We start from the raw sequence: 12603 nt of genomic DNA, 5'->3' as shown, positions 1-12603 counted from the left end.
ACTAATACTATTGTCCATTTTTCTAACCGTGAATAATGAAATAAAAAAATGATATTTTTGTAAATAACCATCCATAAAAAGACAAAAAAATACAGTGAAAGTGATATTTCTATAATTACATAAAAACACAAAGGAGACCATACCAACGTACCAAAACTTCTGTCATGTTTATTATATAGTATAGAGATTAAATTAAATATACTTAACTATTAAATCTTGGTCATTTTCGCTATGGTTAATGATCTGGTATCACCAGGGCTACTTTTTAATTTCGATTTTGTTTAGTACAATACTTTAATTTTTTTTTAAAAAAAATTAGAATTTATTGATGATCAATTAATGTATTTAGTGTTTTTTCTTGGGTATTTTGTATTGCATTTCAATTTCTTTATGGAAATTTGCTAGCACTACGTTTTCATTCAAGAAAGAAGAAAATAAATATTGATATTCGTCTCCTTTATCCAAAGACATTTATCCTCGTTCTAATCTACACCTCCAAAATAATCAACATTTGCAATTTTTTCCCTACTTTTTAAATATCATTTTATGATGTATTCTAATCCAATAATTTGTTTTTATTTTCAGATTCCAAAAATCATGAACACGACATCATTTTTAAAAAAATGTACACGTACAAGATCTCACATCATCTATTGCACATATAAAAGTCAACGAAAGGTGAATCGCCAATAGGGCTGTCATATCTCGGGCTGGGGAAAAATATCGAATGCCGAAAATACCGTCATACCGTATCAAAAAATTTACCGAATATTACGAAAAATCGGTATACCGAAAATTTCGATACGGTATTGGTATATAAAATTTTTTATTTCGGTATACCGAATATACCGAATTTTTTTAAAATTTTTTTTCATGGTATACCGAAAAAAAACTCGGTATACCGAAATTTTTCGGTATACCGAATTTTTTTTAATTTTTGGCACGGTATCCGGTATAAAATATCTTCATACCGAAAATTCGGTATTTTTGGTATGGTACCGATATGAATCCGGTACGGTATACGGTATCGTAGTTCGGTACGGTATACCGTACCGTACCCAGCCCTAGTCATATCGGACCAAAATACCGAATTTTTGACATACCGTACCGAATTTTTTTTCGATATGCAGACATTTTTTGGTATACCAAATTTTTTTTCGGTATCAATATGGATTTTTTCCATACCGAAATTTCGGAATTTCGCTATCGATATCGGTATGAATTTTTTTCATATCAATATTTTTATACGATATACCGAAAAAACCACTCTGAATCGCTTATCAGTCCCATAGACTAATTAAATGAAGATTAAACTTGGTCAATCTTGGTTAACTCAACGTTTATGAGTATAATTAACATATAGATTTGAATTTTTTTAAAAAAAGTTAACCTATAGATTATTCATTTAAATCCAAGACTTCCCCTTGGATCAAACTAATACGTAAATGCTTGCATTTACTTTAGATTACAAGATTGTATAGAATCACCCACTTGCGGTCACTTTGGGATTCAATTCCCACACGAGATTTGTGATTCCCATTTCAAGAGAGCATACAATACAAGGCAACGAAGGTTCCGATATCACTGACACAATTAGCTCGAACTTCAAAAAAGACAAGACCTTCCCATATTGAACATTCGAAAACAATGAATATCAAACTTACATGTTAAATTGGAATTTGCATCATACAAGTACAAAATATCCTTCCTATCTTAATCCTAATGGCGTAGATGAATGAAACATCAAGATTACACGTTAGATGGCTCGCACAGAAGTGTACCTCGAGACCTTTTAACAAACCAAGTCAAAAGCGGCTCTTAACTAAATCTAAACCACTAACCTCAGCTGTACAACATGCTATCTAGTAGTAGTAATTACAAGGGATCTATTGGACCTCCTCCGAGCTAGCAGAGGCCTCGTTCCCAACGATAGATGTCCCACCACCCTGTATCTCTTCTTCACTGGACATGCTATCTTCACTAGAATTTGAGAAGGATTCACTTTCATCATCACTGACAACATCAGCCCTTCGTCTCCTTCTAACAATACCTCTACCTGGTAAAGCCAGTCGTCCACGTGTTCTAGCTTTTCGCTTACCCTTAGGGAACTCTTCTTGCTGAGATTCAACACTCTTGCTCCCAGTATCCTTGCCTCTGCTGTCTTCATTATCCTCTGACTCGACACTCACTGAATCGGTGTCAAGCTTGCGTCGCTTTCTACTTCCACTGGTCTGGAATAGATAACTTCAAGCTCAGTTAATGTTGTGATTCATATTCAAACATAGAAGCAACAAACAAAATTGATTTCAAAACCAACAGACGAGGACGGGAAATATCAAACAAAAGTTTTCTCCTCTTTAGAGCATAATGATACAAGGCGACTAAATGGGTAAACATAACATTCCACACGCGATTGTTTTCAATAAAGTCAATAAGCTTATTTGTGACAAAGTAACCGCCAAACTGATGACGAGAAAGAAACCTGAAAGGCTGAAACCACACAATTGATCATCACCGAAAAGATAATCAAGTCTATTCTGAATATAGCCTAAAGTTTTAAAACAAAACCATGATAAAAAAGATACAGAGGATGAGCCAACAAGATAGCCTAAAGTTTTCCTCTAAAAAATAAACCAGGGCATTTCACATACTTTCAACACCAAACTGAAGGAAATACAGGATCCCAGATAAGCCTGTATGGTATAAAAGGATACATGTACGGTACTCACCTGATCCATCACACGATTAATATACAACAAAGATTTACCCACCTTTTTCAAAGGTCATAGATAAGGTACAGCCAAAATGTGGTAAATACAGTATCTTAGGAATCGATATTTAAACTTTTTCAATGGGTAAATGATTACATTATTCAGTAGAAACCAATGCATTTCAAATGATGTGGGCTTGATCCACTTCTTCATTTTTTATCATTCTATCTGCTCTCAATGTGATCCTATAAACACTGACCCATTAATCAGAAATGAGAAAACACATAGCAATTGCAAATGCTTATGAAGGTATGTATGTAGAAATAATAATGACAGTGTTCTATGTGTTGTGTAAATGTGAAGTTAGCACGAGCAACAGGTTATACCGTATAAAGAAAAGTATCAAAGAAATAAATGGATAGACTTATACATAAAATAACAAAAATCAGTATTTCTAGAGATTTCCCGGTTAGAGCGCAGGGAGCTGGAGAGGTTATAAGTTGCATTGACTTACTTTGGGACCACGATCAACCAAACGAGCCCATTCGCTTCTGTTCCTCAAGCAATCAAGAACAGCCTGCGAGTGACTAGAATATGCATAACGCTCTCCATTGTGTTTCCTCAAGTATGGCCAATGCTGAGAGCAAACAAAAATTTAGACACAGCTTAATCACGATAAAAGAGTCGGGGCAAGAAAAGGAATTGAAATTCCAAATCAAATTTATAAATACCGGAAGAACGGCATTGCAGAGTTCTTCATAAGTCATGCGCTTTCCTTCACTCATAATCTCAGCAATCAAACCTACAAGTTACAGAGTTATCAAAGTGAGGGAAAATATCTCCAAGAAATCTAAATTAGAAAAGTGTATGTTCAGAAGACATAATTTTTAAAGCGAATAATACCTGGTAAAGTACGATTGGATGGATGCCCAAGCATCCGTGGATCATCCTCAGAGGAATTTCTAGATGAGGGGTAAGTGGATGACACATTGCGCCCATGGACATCGCTGGAAGATGATAAAGAGCTGCTCACTTTTCTCATTTTCATAGAGTGCACTCCCTTATCTGAACCACCATTTATTTCTTTTCTAGAAAGCCGATCAAGGCTGCATCCAGTATCTCGCCTCCTGCTTTCAGGTGAAGAAGGCTTTCGGTCCATCTTCTTAGCTTCATTGTCTCTCTCTTGACTATGGTGTGAACCATCCCTAGAAAAATCCTTGACTTTTCTCCTAGAAGACTAATCATTCGGAAACATGAGACTCACCACTTAACCCAAACAGTAACATAAATTACCAAGAAGCTACGAATAGAAAATCTAAGCTCACTTACGATGCCATGATCTTTTCCACCACTGCTAGATGTTCGCTTCATCAGCATGCTTGTTGCAGTTGGAGATGCTAGCTGAGGTAAACTGCCAGCATGACGCATGCGTGGGACTCTAGGAACTCGAGGGGAGCTATTTAGTTCTTGATGCAACAGAAAAGCAAGCTGCCAAGAACATAGAAGATAAGGGTGATGAACGATAAAATTTCTTGAAAACAAAAGAACAGAAGAGAGAATTATTTTTTGCTTTGGCTTGTACCTCTTCATCACTCAAGGCAGCAGGAACATTTGAACATGATGGAGCAGCAACAGAAGCCACATTTCCTCTTGAAGAAGGATGACTACCAGAATGATAAATCTTGTCAGCTTTGCTAGGTACGAATGAACCCGCAGCTTTACTCTGCAGGTTTGTAGCACCATCAGCCTGTGGTGGATGGGCGCATTCCACAGATCCTGGGGTAGTTTTTACCTTAGATATCAATGGTACTTTAGAAAAAGAATGAGTGATGAATTCCTTTGAATCAGATGGTATTTTCTTGGAATCTAAAGTGTGTGACAATTTAGCTGACTGTGATGTTTCTGATGGAGAGTTCAACCTAGAAGATTCTTTCACAAACTTCCTCGGTCTCCCACATTTTCCGGCATCCCTTTCCAAATCATTAGCTGAATTGTCTTTAGTAGTTTCAGCAGTGCTTTCAGATAAATCTTTCTTTTTACTGTCGTTTTGAGCAGTTTGGGTCAAATGATTGTCAGAGAATTTGGACAAGGTGCTGACTGAAGTTGTGGACTTTCCCACTGGAACCATCACTTTACGTTGGTATGGTGTTGGATTGGTTGTGACTGCTTTACTTGATTTAAGTATTTCCTTGGCCACTTCTGAAGAGTGTGCAAGTTCAGAAGACCTTTTTCTTGCTCCCATAGAGCCCTCTGAACCTGTTGGTTCTCGCTTGGATTGATAGGCATTACAAAGTGAATCATCAGATTGATCTGTTTTGGTAATAATAGCAACAGTTGGATTCTTATTAACAGCATCCGCCCTGTGGTCACCTGCTTCAGAACCTGGTGAAATAATCACTTTACAATTTTCAGAGAAAACATAATCAGAGGATTCTGGACGCTGATTAGCAGGCTTTGCAGTGTTCAACTTCACACGATCCAAAGGTAAAGACCCAAAATCATCAACATCTACCTCTGCTTTCAATTTCTTATTAGGGCATGAACTGGCCTCCTCAATGTTCGAATCTTGCCCATTTTTACTCTCTTTAGCATTTGGACCAGCGATTGTCACTTCTCCAACCAATGAATCCTTGTTATGCGAGCTAATTCCTACTCCTGTTCCTCGAATATCCTGACAACTCTGAAGAATATCTTGACCCTATATAATATATTATATATAAACAAACAAAAAGAGGCAGTTCAGAACATACAAGATAATTGTGCAAATAATTACAGCCAACACAATTCTATAATTGATCGACATAAGGTTTATATTTTAGCTTTTATTCTCAACTTTCTAGACCATCATCTTCTTTTAATAGATTATAAACATTCTATAAGATATCTAAAGTAGTTTTAAAGGCAGATATGTTAGTAATATTTTTGAAGGCACTCAGGATTATTACGATCATGACATGCTGTGAATATCCAACCATTAAGCAATAAAATATGGTTCAAGTACTTAGCCTTGATAAGTGCTGAAGTTAACTAAAGGAGGAAGAATTTGGAAGACGAAAGAGGAAGAGAAGTACTTGGTATTGGCCAAAGAGAAAATGATTTCCAAGAAAAGTGATGGCTCTTTTGAGGCTGAAATAGAATTGATATTATATAGAGTATAGAAGATAGACTCTAGAAGAACTCGTATGGATAATGTATTCTGTAAACTTTGGTGAGGAGTGCTCGCGGGGACCATGCTAGGTATGACAAAGTGTATGGCTGTTAGGTGCATTAAATCCCTATAAATAAGATTCGGTGTACATCTCAGGCATGCTTTGAGGGGAGAATAAAAGCAAAGAGGTTTCTAGAAAAGACAATATCAATCGTGGTATCACATAATTAGGCTAGTAAAGTGTGATGAGGAATCGTCGGGATTAAATATTAATTCATCCCGTCATAATTTTAGAGGCAACATTCCGTCATCACATTTGCTAGCCGAAGTTTCCTTGTAAAAGCCCTTTCCACCTGTAAGCATATATATTTTATGTTCCTTGTGGGCTTCAGCCTGATCCTCCCCATGTAATCCTCCAATTTGAAATCATCAACAAGGGATAATTGAAGCACCATATCTTTCCATAGAAGGATGCTTAAGCATAACAATGTTGTAACAAACAAGCGAAAGCGCATGAAAGGACATCAGTTTCCATGGTAAAAAAAGAAAACAGTAAGCCAGATTTGCAAGCTTGAGATTTCAGCTCTCTCTTATCTACTTACATTATAAATGATCGGCGACCAATAAGAATTTAGGGTCCACCAAGAACTAATGTTGACTCTTACTATTTCCCATAGTGTTGGTAGAGATTAAATTAAACATGAAACTTTCAGAATCTATATCCCAGACTAAGAATACAGAGTTAAAATTGTATTTAATGAGGTGTGGTAAGCCATGACTTCTATGTTCTAAATATAATAGACCAGGCTAAGAGATCAAGCTACAAAATAACCAGCAGCGGAAAGTTCAATTGGTAACCAATTCACACAATATAGCATCTGCATACATAGTTAATACTCCACGAACTAAATATGGCATGTTACCAACAGGAAAACTCGGATGAATTCAAACTCAGTGGCGGATTGGTATTCCATAAGTTAAACATTAGATCCTTATTCCTTAACATGCAGAAGTTAATTAACTGCACATTCAATATTATTAATTGAAAGATTCACCTTTTCCTTTTCTCGTTTCAAACAAAGTTAGATCTGGTCATCTATTCCCATTAAAGTGTCTCAAACTCGGTAACATTGAACTCCTAGATACAAGATTTTTCCTACACACCATGTTGCCTTGTCTTAATTTAAGGGATTACAAGAAGTGACTTGCGAACACATACCTCTTCTTTCACGGATGGGCTCACAGAATTGAGGTCTGAACCTTTATTACCAGAGTCAGATAAACTCACTGACCTCATGGCAACATGATCTTCTTTGTTCCCTCTCTTTGATATCCCATCACTTGAAACATCAGTCCCAAGGGAAGCATCTAGACCACGCCCATTAGACGCTAAGTTCGTAGCGCATTCACCAAGACCATAATATTGTTGATCACCAAGAACATCTCTGCCAAAATGAATGCCATTGTTGACCTGAAGCCTTCCATCTTTAAAACATTCCAATCGTGTTTCAGTAGTTAATAATGTGAAATATAATATCAGAAAAAAAAATACGGTCGTAAGCATAGTTCATGCAATAAAAAATGCAGGAAGCAATAGTAACCATTAGTTTTCGAACATATTCATTTACAATCAACATCACAATATAATGCCAGTTCCAATGAAAGCTTCAAAATGGAGAAAACAAGATGTAAATCGACTCACCTTCTTTAGAAGCATGAACAAGTCGCTTTTTAACATCTCCCCCTTTCTCATTGCTCCTTGCCTTTTTCTTCACACTTTGATCCTTTGAAGCACCAAATGTCTCTTTCTTGCGCTTACCACAGTTTAATAAAATAGGCTGCACTGATCTTCTATCATTCAAATTATTCACAGAGCTGATAAAATCAGGATTTTCATATTCCGATTTCTTCCTCTGTCTTGGAGCCACTTTCTCGTGACAGCCACCTCCTTCAGGGGTATTTATACCAACAGTATCCACTATTGGAGTAGGCAAGACAATTTCCCCCTCATTTGCCAAAGAGAATAAAACCCCAGCATCATCATCACCCTGATTGGAATCTCCTTCATTTCTCTTTTTAACGAAATCAGCTTTCTTTTCCTCTACCTCACCATTACTAGTGCAAGGAAATTCTGAATACGGAAAATTAAACTTTTTAGGCACGTATCCAGTAGCCTTCCACAACTCAGGACCAAGGAAAGACAACATTTTCATCCCAGAAAACAATCCAGGATCTCCACCAGGTACACCTTGCACGTGGACCCTCTCCTCCATAGGTATATCAGTCCAAAGCCTAGCTGGCTTACGTGAGGAGGCAGTTGCTGGGTTTGGGTTGCTCATCCTCAACGTTTTGGTAGGCAACTCGACCAGAAATTCGGCAACTTCGGTCTCCTCGCTGTCATCTCCAACAACAGTAATGCCATGTTTCCTGTTCTTGCACTTATCACAAGCAAATGATTTTTCACTTTTGACATAGCGTGAGCAACGCGTGTGAACCCACACCCCGCACTCATCGCAATTCACCATCTCCTCGCCATCATCGAAATTCACACCGCACACGCAGTCAACTGTCCATGATCCATCAACCCAGTCCTCATGTGCTTCCGATGTGGAAAGCCTGTGCGAACGATTCTTCATCTCGACCGAAGGCCTCTCAAAAACCTAGAATTAATTTCAATCAATGAAACCCCAAAATCCTCATAAACCTACTTCACCATACGATTGCAAACTCAAAATCCAGGTTAATTTATCCATATATATTTCTTATCTTAACCAAAAAACAACTTAAGCCAAACGACAGATTCAGAAAAACAATAATAATAATAATAAAAAGAGAAAACGTACCTCTTTATGAACAAATACGGATGGAAAAGGTCATCGGAATTGAAAGAATTATCGTTCCGTTTGAGAGCACACACAGAGCGGAATCGAAGGGACACTGTAATTTGGGTTGGTGAATGGAGTGGCGTCCGTGAGAGCTCCAAAATATCGCGACCCGATTTTTATAATTGGAGCATCCGAGTGTCCCGCCCCGATTTAATTCAAGTGTTCGGGCTATGGGTCAAGATTTGTTCAACCAAATAAAGTTGGTTTATAAAGATTAGAAAGAATTTGTTTAGCCGACCCGCCTCGACTTTAGTCGGAGGTTAGTCTGGGTCCAGATTAACTCGGACCGGGTCACACCAGTCCAGTTGGTTCAGTTAATTTTTGTCCTATAAATAGCCCATTTTCTAACTTTTGTTTGTGTTTGTTTTTTATAAAATAAATATAAATACTCATGCACCTCTTATAAAAATATTGATGCGATTATAACTAATTTTTTTGGTAGTATAAAAACTAATTTTCATTGTATTTAGTACAAATGCTATGAATTACATTATCTTTTTCAATTAATTTTTTAGTCAAGTTGCAATGTTTTAATTTTATAATATAATATTACAGAAATTTATTACATTTCACTGTAAAAATATTTATTTTATGAATTAACATTATTGTTACACAAAATCTTTTGTTATACAATTTTATAGGTTTATTTTTTTACAAATTTGTTAATGAAAAAATTCATAAATAGCAAACACGGTCTTATACTGAGCAGGGGCCTTAGAGATTGGAGTGCTGGGGGTTCGCACATGGATGGGCCATTTTATCCACTGGCGTTGCCACTCTCAAATACTCCGCCACTGCTCCTTTCTTGCCCGAGAAATCTTTATCTTGCTTTTCGTCTTCCGCGTCAAACTCGATTGCGATCTTTACTATGCCTCGCCTCCTCTTCTGTCTCCTCCGGTATCAAGGTAATCTTATGTTTTCCCACCTTCTTTATCCCGTTCCCACTTCTTCTTTTTTTGCTGTGGTGATGGCTCTTCATTCAGGATTCGGCGATTGAGTTGGAAGATAGAAAATTTGAGCTGCTAACAGCTGTCACCGACACAAAACGCGGCCTAATCGCTACGACCCATCAACGCTCTTCCATCGAAGAGGCTCTGGTTTGTGTTATTTTTTACACTAAAACTCAAGTTCACTTTTTTATCGCTTGGTACTAGATTTTGTGTCAAATATTGGATGTATTGTGTTGTGTTTGGCGCCAGATAAATGTTGAAAGTTTGGATGCTGGGAAACCACTTGACCTCCGCATTTTGGATGGAACGTGGCGCTTGCAGTATACATCGGCCCCTGATGTGCTCATTCTCCTACAGTCTGCTGCTGCTCTTCCTTTCTTTGAGGTATAAGGGATTGGTGTGAAATTTTCCTGTCGTAATTTGGTTCCAATTAGTTACACGTTGGTAATTTCAAATTTGTATGCATCTTGTTTATGTTGCAATGTGAATTCCTGTTATCTTGTGCACAGGTTGATCAAATTTTTCAAAAGTTTGAATGCGGGGATAAATCTGGCCATGGCATTGTCCGCAATGTTGTCAAGTGGAGCATCCCCAGATTGCTGGAGGTACTTCCCTTCATATTTCTTCCTGGATTGCATGAGTTTACCAAGTGTAAAATGTGGATGATGAAGTTGATTTAAATATTGTTCAGTTAGGTACTGACTGCTTCTATGAACAGTTTATGCATGTGCAGTTTCCTTACTGTTGCAGGAACAAGAAGGTGCAACCTTGGTCGTGTCTGCAAAATTTTCAGTTGTTTCTTCACGTAACATCTACCTCGAGTTCGAAGAGGTTGGTCTTTGAAACATGAAGTATAACTTCTTTGCATTTGATTCAACCTTGCTCGTGCCTGCAAAATTTTCAGTTATTTTGCAGTTAACAACTACCTCGAGTCTGAAGAGGTTTGCCTCTGAAATACGAAATTTCATTTTGTGACACCTTACTTGTGTTCTGCTAAATATTTAATGTGAAATCTATATCTAGATCGTGCATTTGGCTAAGGTGGAATTCTTTAGCGTGTGGAAATGAATACTGCAAATAAGAAGAGTTTAATTAAGGTTAAAGTAGCTTTTGGGTGAGCAATGAGAGAGCTGGACATCTGAACTTGGTTGTTCCCTTCTCTTCATTGTCTTTGGTACGTCATTTCGAACAGTTCAGATGGTTTCCTTCCCACTTCATCTTCCTTCAGTAAATTGTATTTGAGATGCAATTGTTCGTCGTGTTCCTCAATATTTATGGCCTAGCAGTTGGGTAAGGATTAAGGTCCCAACGTTGAGTGACATCTAGTGCATGTATGGTAAAGTTGTAACAAAACTAATAAAGAAAAAAATTTCTTGAAATTTGACTTCAATATCGAATCACTTTGTTATTTCATTAGGACAATTAGACCGGTGTGGTCTGCAAGATGATCAAAGCACAACTTAATTCTATCATCATGCTCTGTGTGTAAACATGCTTATTTCAAGTATTTTGCAGAATTGGAGACTAATTCTCATCATTTTCTTGTTTTTCTATCTCCTAATCAATCTAAATTTATATTATTGTTTTACATTTAAAAATACGGATAAACTTTATGACCGTGATCATATTTTGTGCCAGATATCAATTCAGAATGTAAATATCAGTGAAGAGTTGCAAGCTTTAATTGCTCCATCAATTCTACCGCGGTCATTTTTCAGTTTACAGGTAAATGATGATCTTTCGAGTTTATATCTGTGGTTTTGTGGAACGTGTATTTCTATATCAATTGTCTGACTTTTACTTCCTAGTTCCTCCTACTGAATGAATGCATTGCAATTATAAGTAAAAGGATGGTAGGATTATTGACCTATGTTAACTTGGTGATTCATCCTCCTGAATAATGCCGCATATGTATTTGAAATTTGAACATCAAGTCATGAGTTTCTTCCAGGGCTGTAGTTGTATCTTGTCATTCACTCGAAGTGTTAGGAACTTAGGATCACTGCTTCTTACAAATCAGCTTCGATACATGCAACTTTCACTGTCTTAACTTTATCATTGGTGAAGAAACAAGTTTTTAAGATTCGAGTTAACGAACATGGACAAGTTCCAACTTGGTTTTTGAAGCTCATCACATACTCTGAAAGAAATTTAACTGCCTTTTTGCAGATCTTGCAGTTCATTAGATCATTCAAAGCTCAATTTCCTGTGAGAAATAATTCACAGAGGTAGATATTTCTTGAAAATGATGATCATAATGAAGTACTTGGATTGTTTTGTGTTTAATGCGGATGTGTTTGTATGAAGGCGGTCAGTCGGCGGGCTTTACTACCTTTCATACCTGGATAGTAATATGCTTTTGGGTCGCGCGGTCGGAGGTGGTGGAGTATTTGTTTTCACAAGGGCTCAATCCTTGATCGATCTGACATAAAATTTTAAGCAATTTGCTTCATATATCACTCAATAGAATGAATTTCTCTGTAATAACATTGCTGTAAAATATTTTCCTTGTAACATCATTATGATTATTTTTTATAAAAATAATTCATTAAAGTGATAAGCTTGTGGGCTGTGGTGAAGTGCAGGCTGTATTTAATTCGCACGACTATATCTTTATGTTATAATTGTTAATGTATCAATTATGTTATAATTGTTTAAGTGATGATACATGTATATCAATATTTCAATATTTGTACATCAATTTCCGCGATATCCAATATTTGTACATTCTCAAGTCTCTCATATGCATCAATCATAAGCATTTTGGTAATTATAACATGGAAAAATTTGCAATCATACGCCTCTGAGGTTTAGTACATGCCGTCCGCAGGGCATTATCCTGCGGGTGATGTGTAATCCCATGATTGGTCAAAATTAGTGGATCCAAAGTGGAGCCCATTAATTTTGAC

General features: G+C 36.9%; 2 protein-coding genes across 2 annotated transcripts; one reads left to right on the top strand and one right to left on the bottom strand.

The window, feature by feature from the left end:
* Positions 1-1652: 1652 nt before the first annotated feature.
* LOC140873648 (uncharacterized) lies at positions 1653-8831 on the bottom strand. The gene is made up of 9 exons (XM_073276848.1): positions 8703-8831; positions 7562-8519; positions 7079-7344; positions 4294-5409; positions 4041-4199; positions 3615-3948; positions 3443-3513; positions 3226-3348; positions 1653-2231 (listed from the first exon to the last, which is right to left on the bottom strand). The coding sequence occupies exons 2-9, from the start codon at positions 8493-8495 to the stop codon at positions 1887-1889; spliced, it is 3348 nt and encodes a 1115-aa protein (XP_073132949.1). The 5' UTR covers positions 8496-8519; positions 8703-8831; the 3' UTR covers positions 1653-1886.
* Positions 8832-9471: 640 nt separating this feature from the next.
* On the top strand, positions 9472-12343 carry LOC140873757 (probable plastid-lipid-associated protein 10, chloroplastic). Its single transcript, XM_073276996.1, has 8 exons — positions 9472-9649; positions 9728-9841; positions 9944-10078; positions 10204-10299; positions 10445-10525; positions 11333-11419; positions 11864-11922; positions 12002-12343. Exons 1-8 carry the CDS (start codon positions 9488-9490, stop codon positions 12123-12125), a joined length of 858 nt encoding a protein of 285 aa, XP_073133097.1. The 5' UTR covers positions 9472-9487; the 3' UTR covers positions 12126-12343.
* Positions 12344-12603: the final 260 nt, after the last annotated feature.

Source organism: Henckelia pumila, unplaced genomic scaffold (assembly GCF_033568475.1).
Source record: "Henckelia pumila isolate YLH828 unplaced genomic scaffold, ASM3356847v2 CTG_80:::fragment_1, whole genome shotgun sequence".
Lineage (NCBI taxonomy): Eukaryota > Viridiplantae > Streptophyta > Magnoliopsida > Lamiales > Gesneriaceae > Henckelia > Henckelia pumila.
The sequence above is the reverse complement of the archived record's forward strand: the minus strand, read 5'-3'. Positions and strand labels throughout refer to the sequence as shown.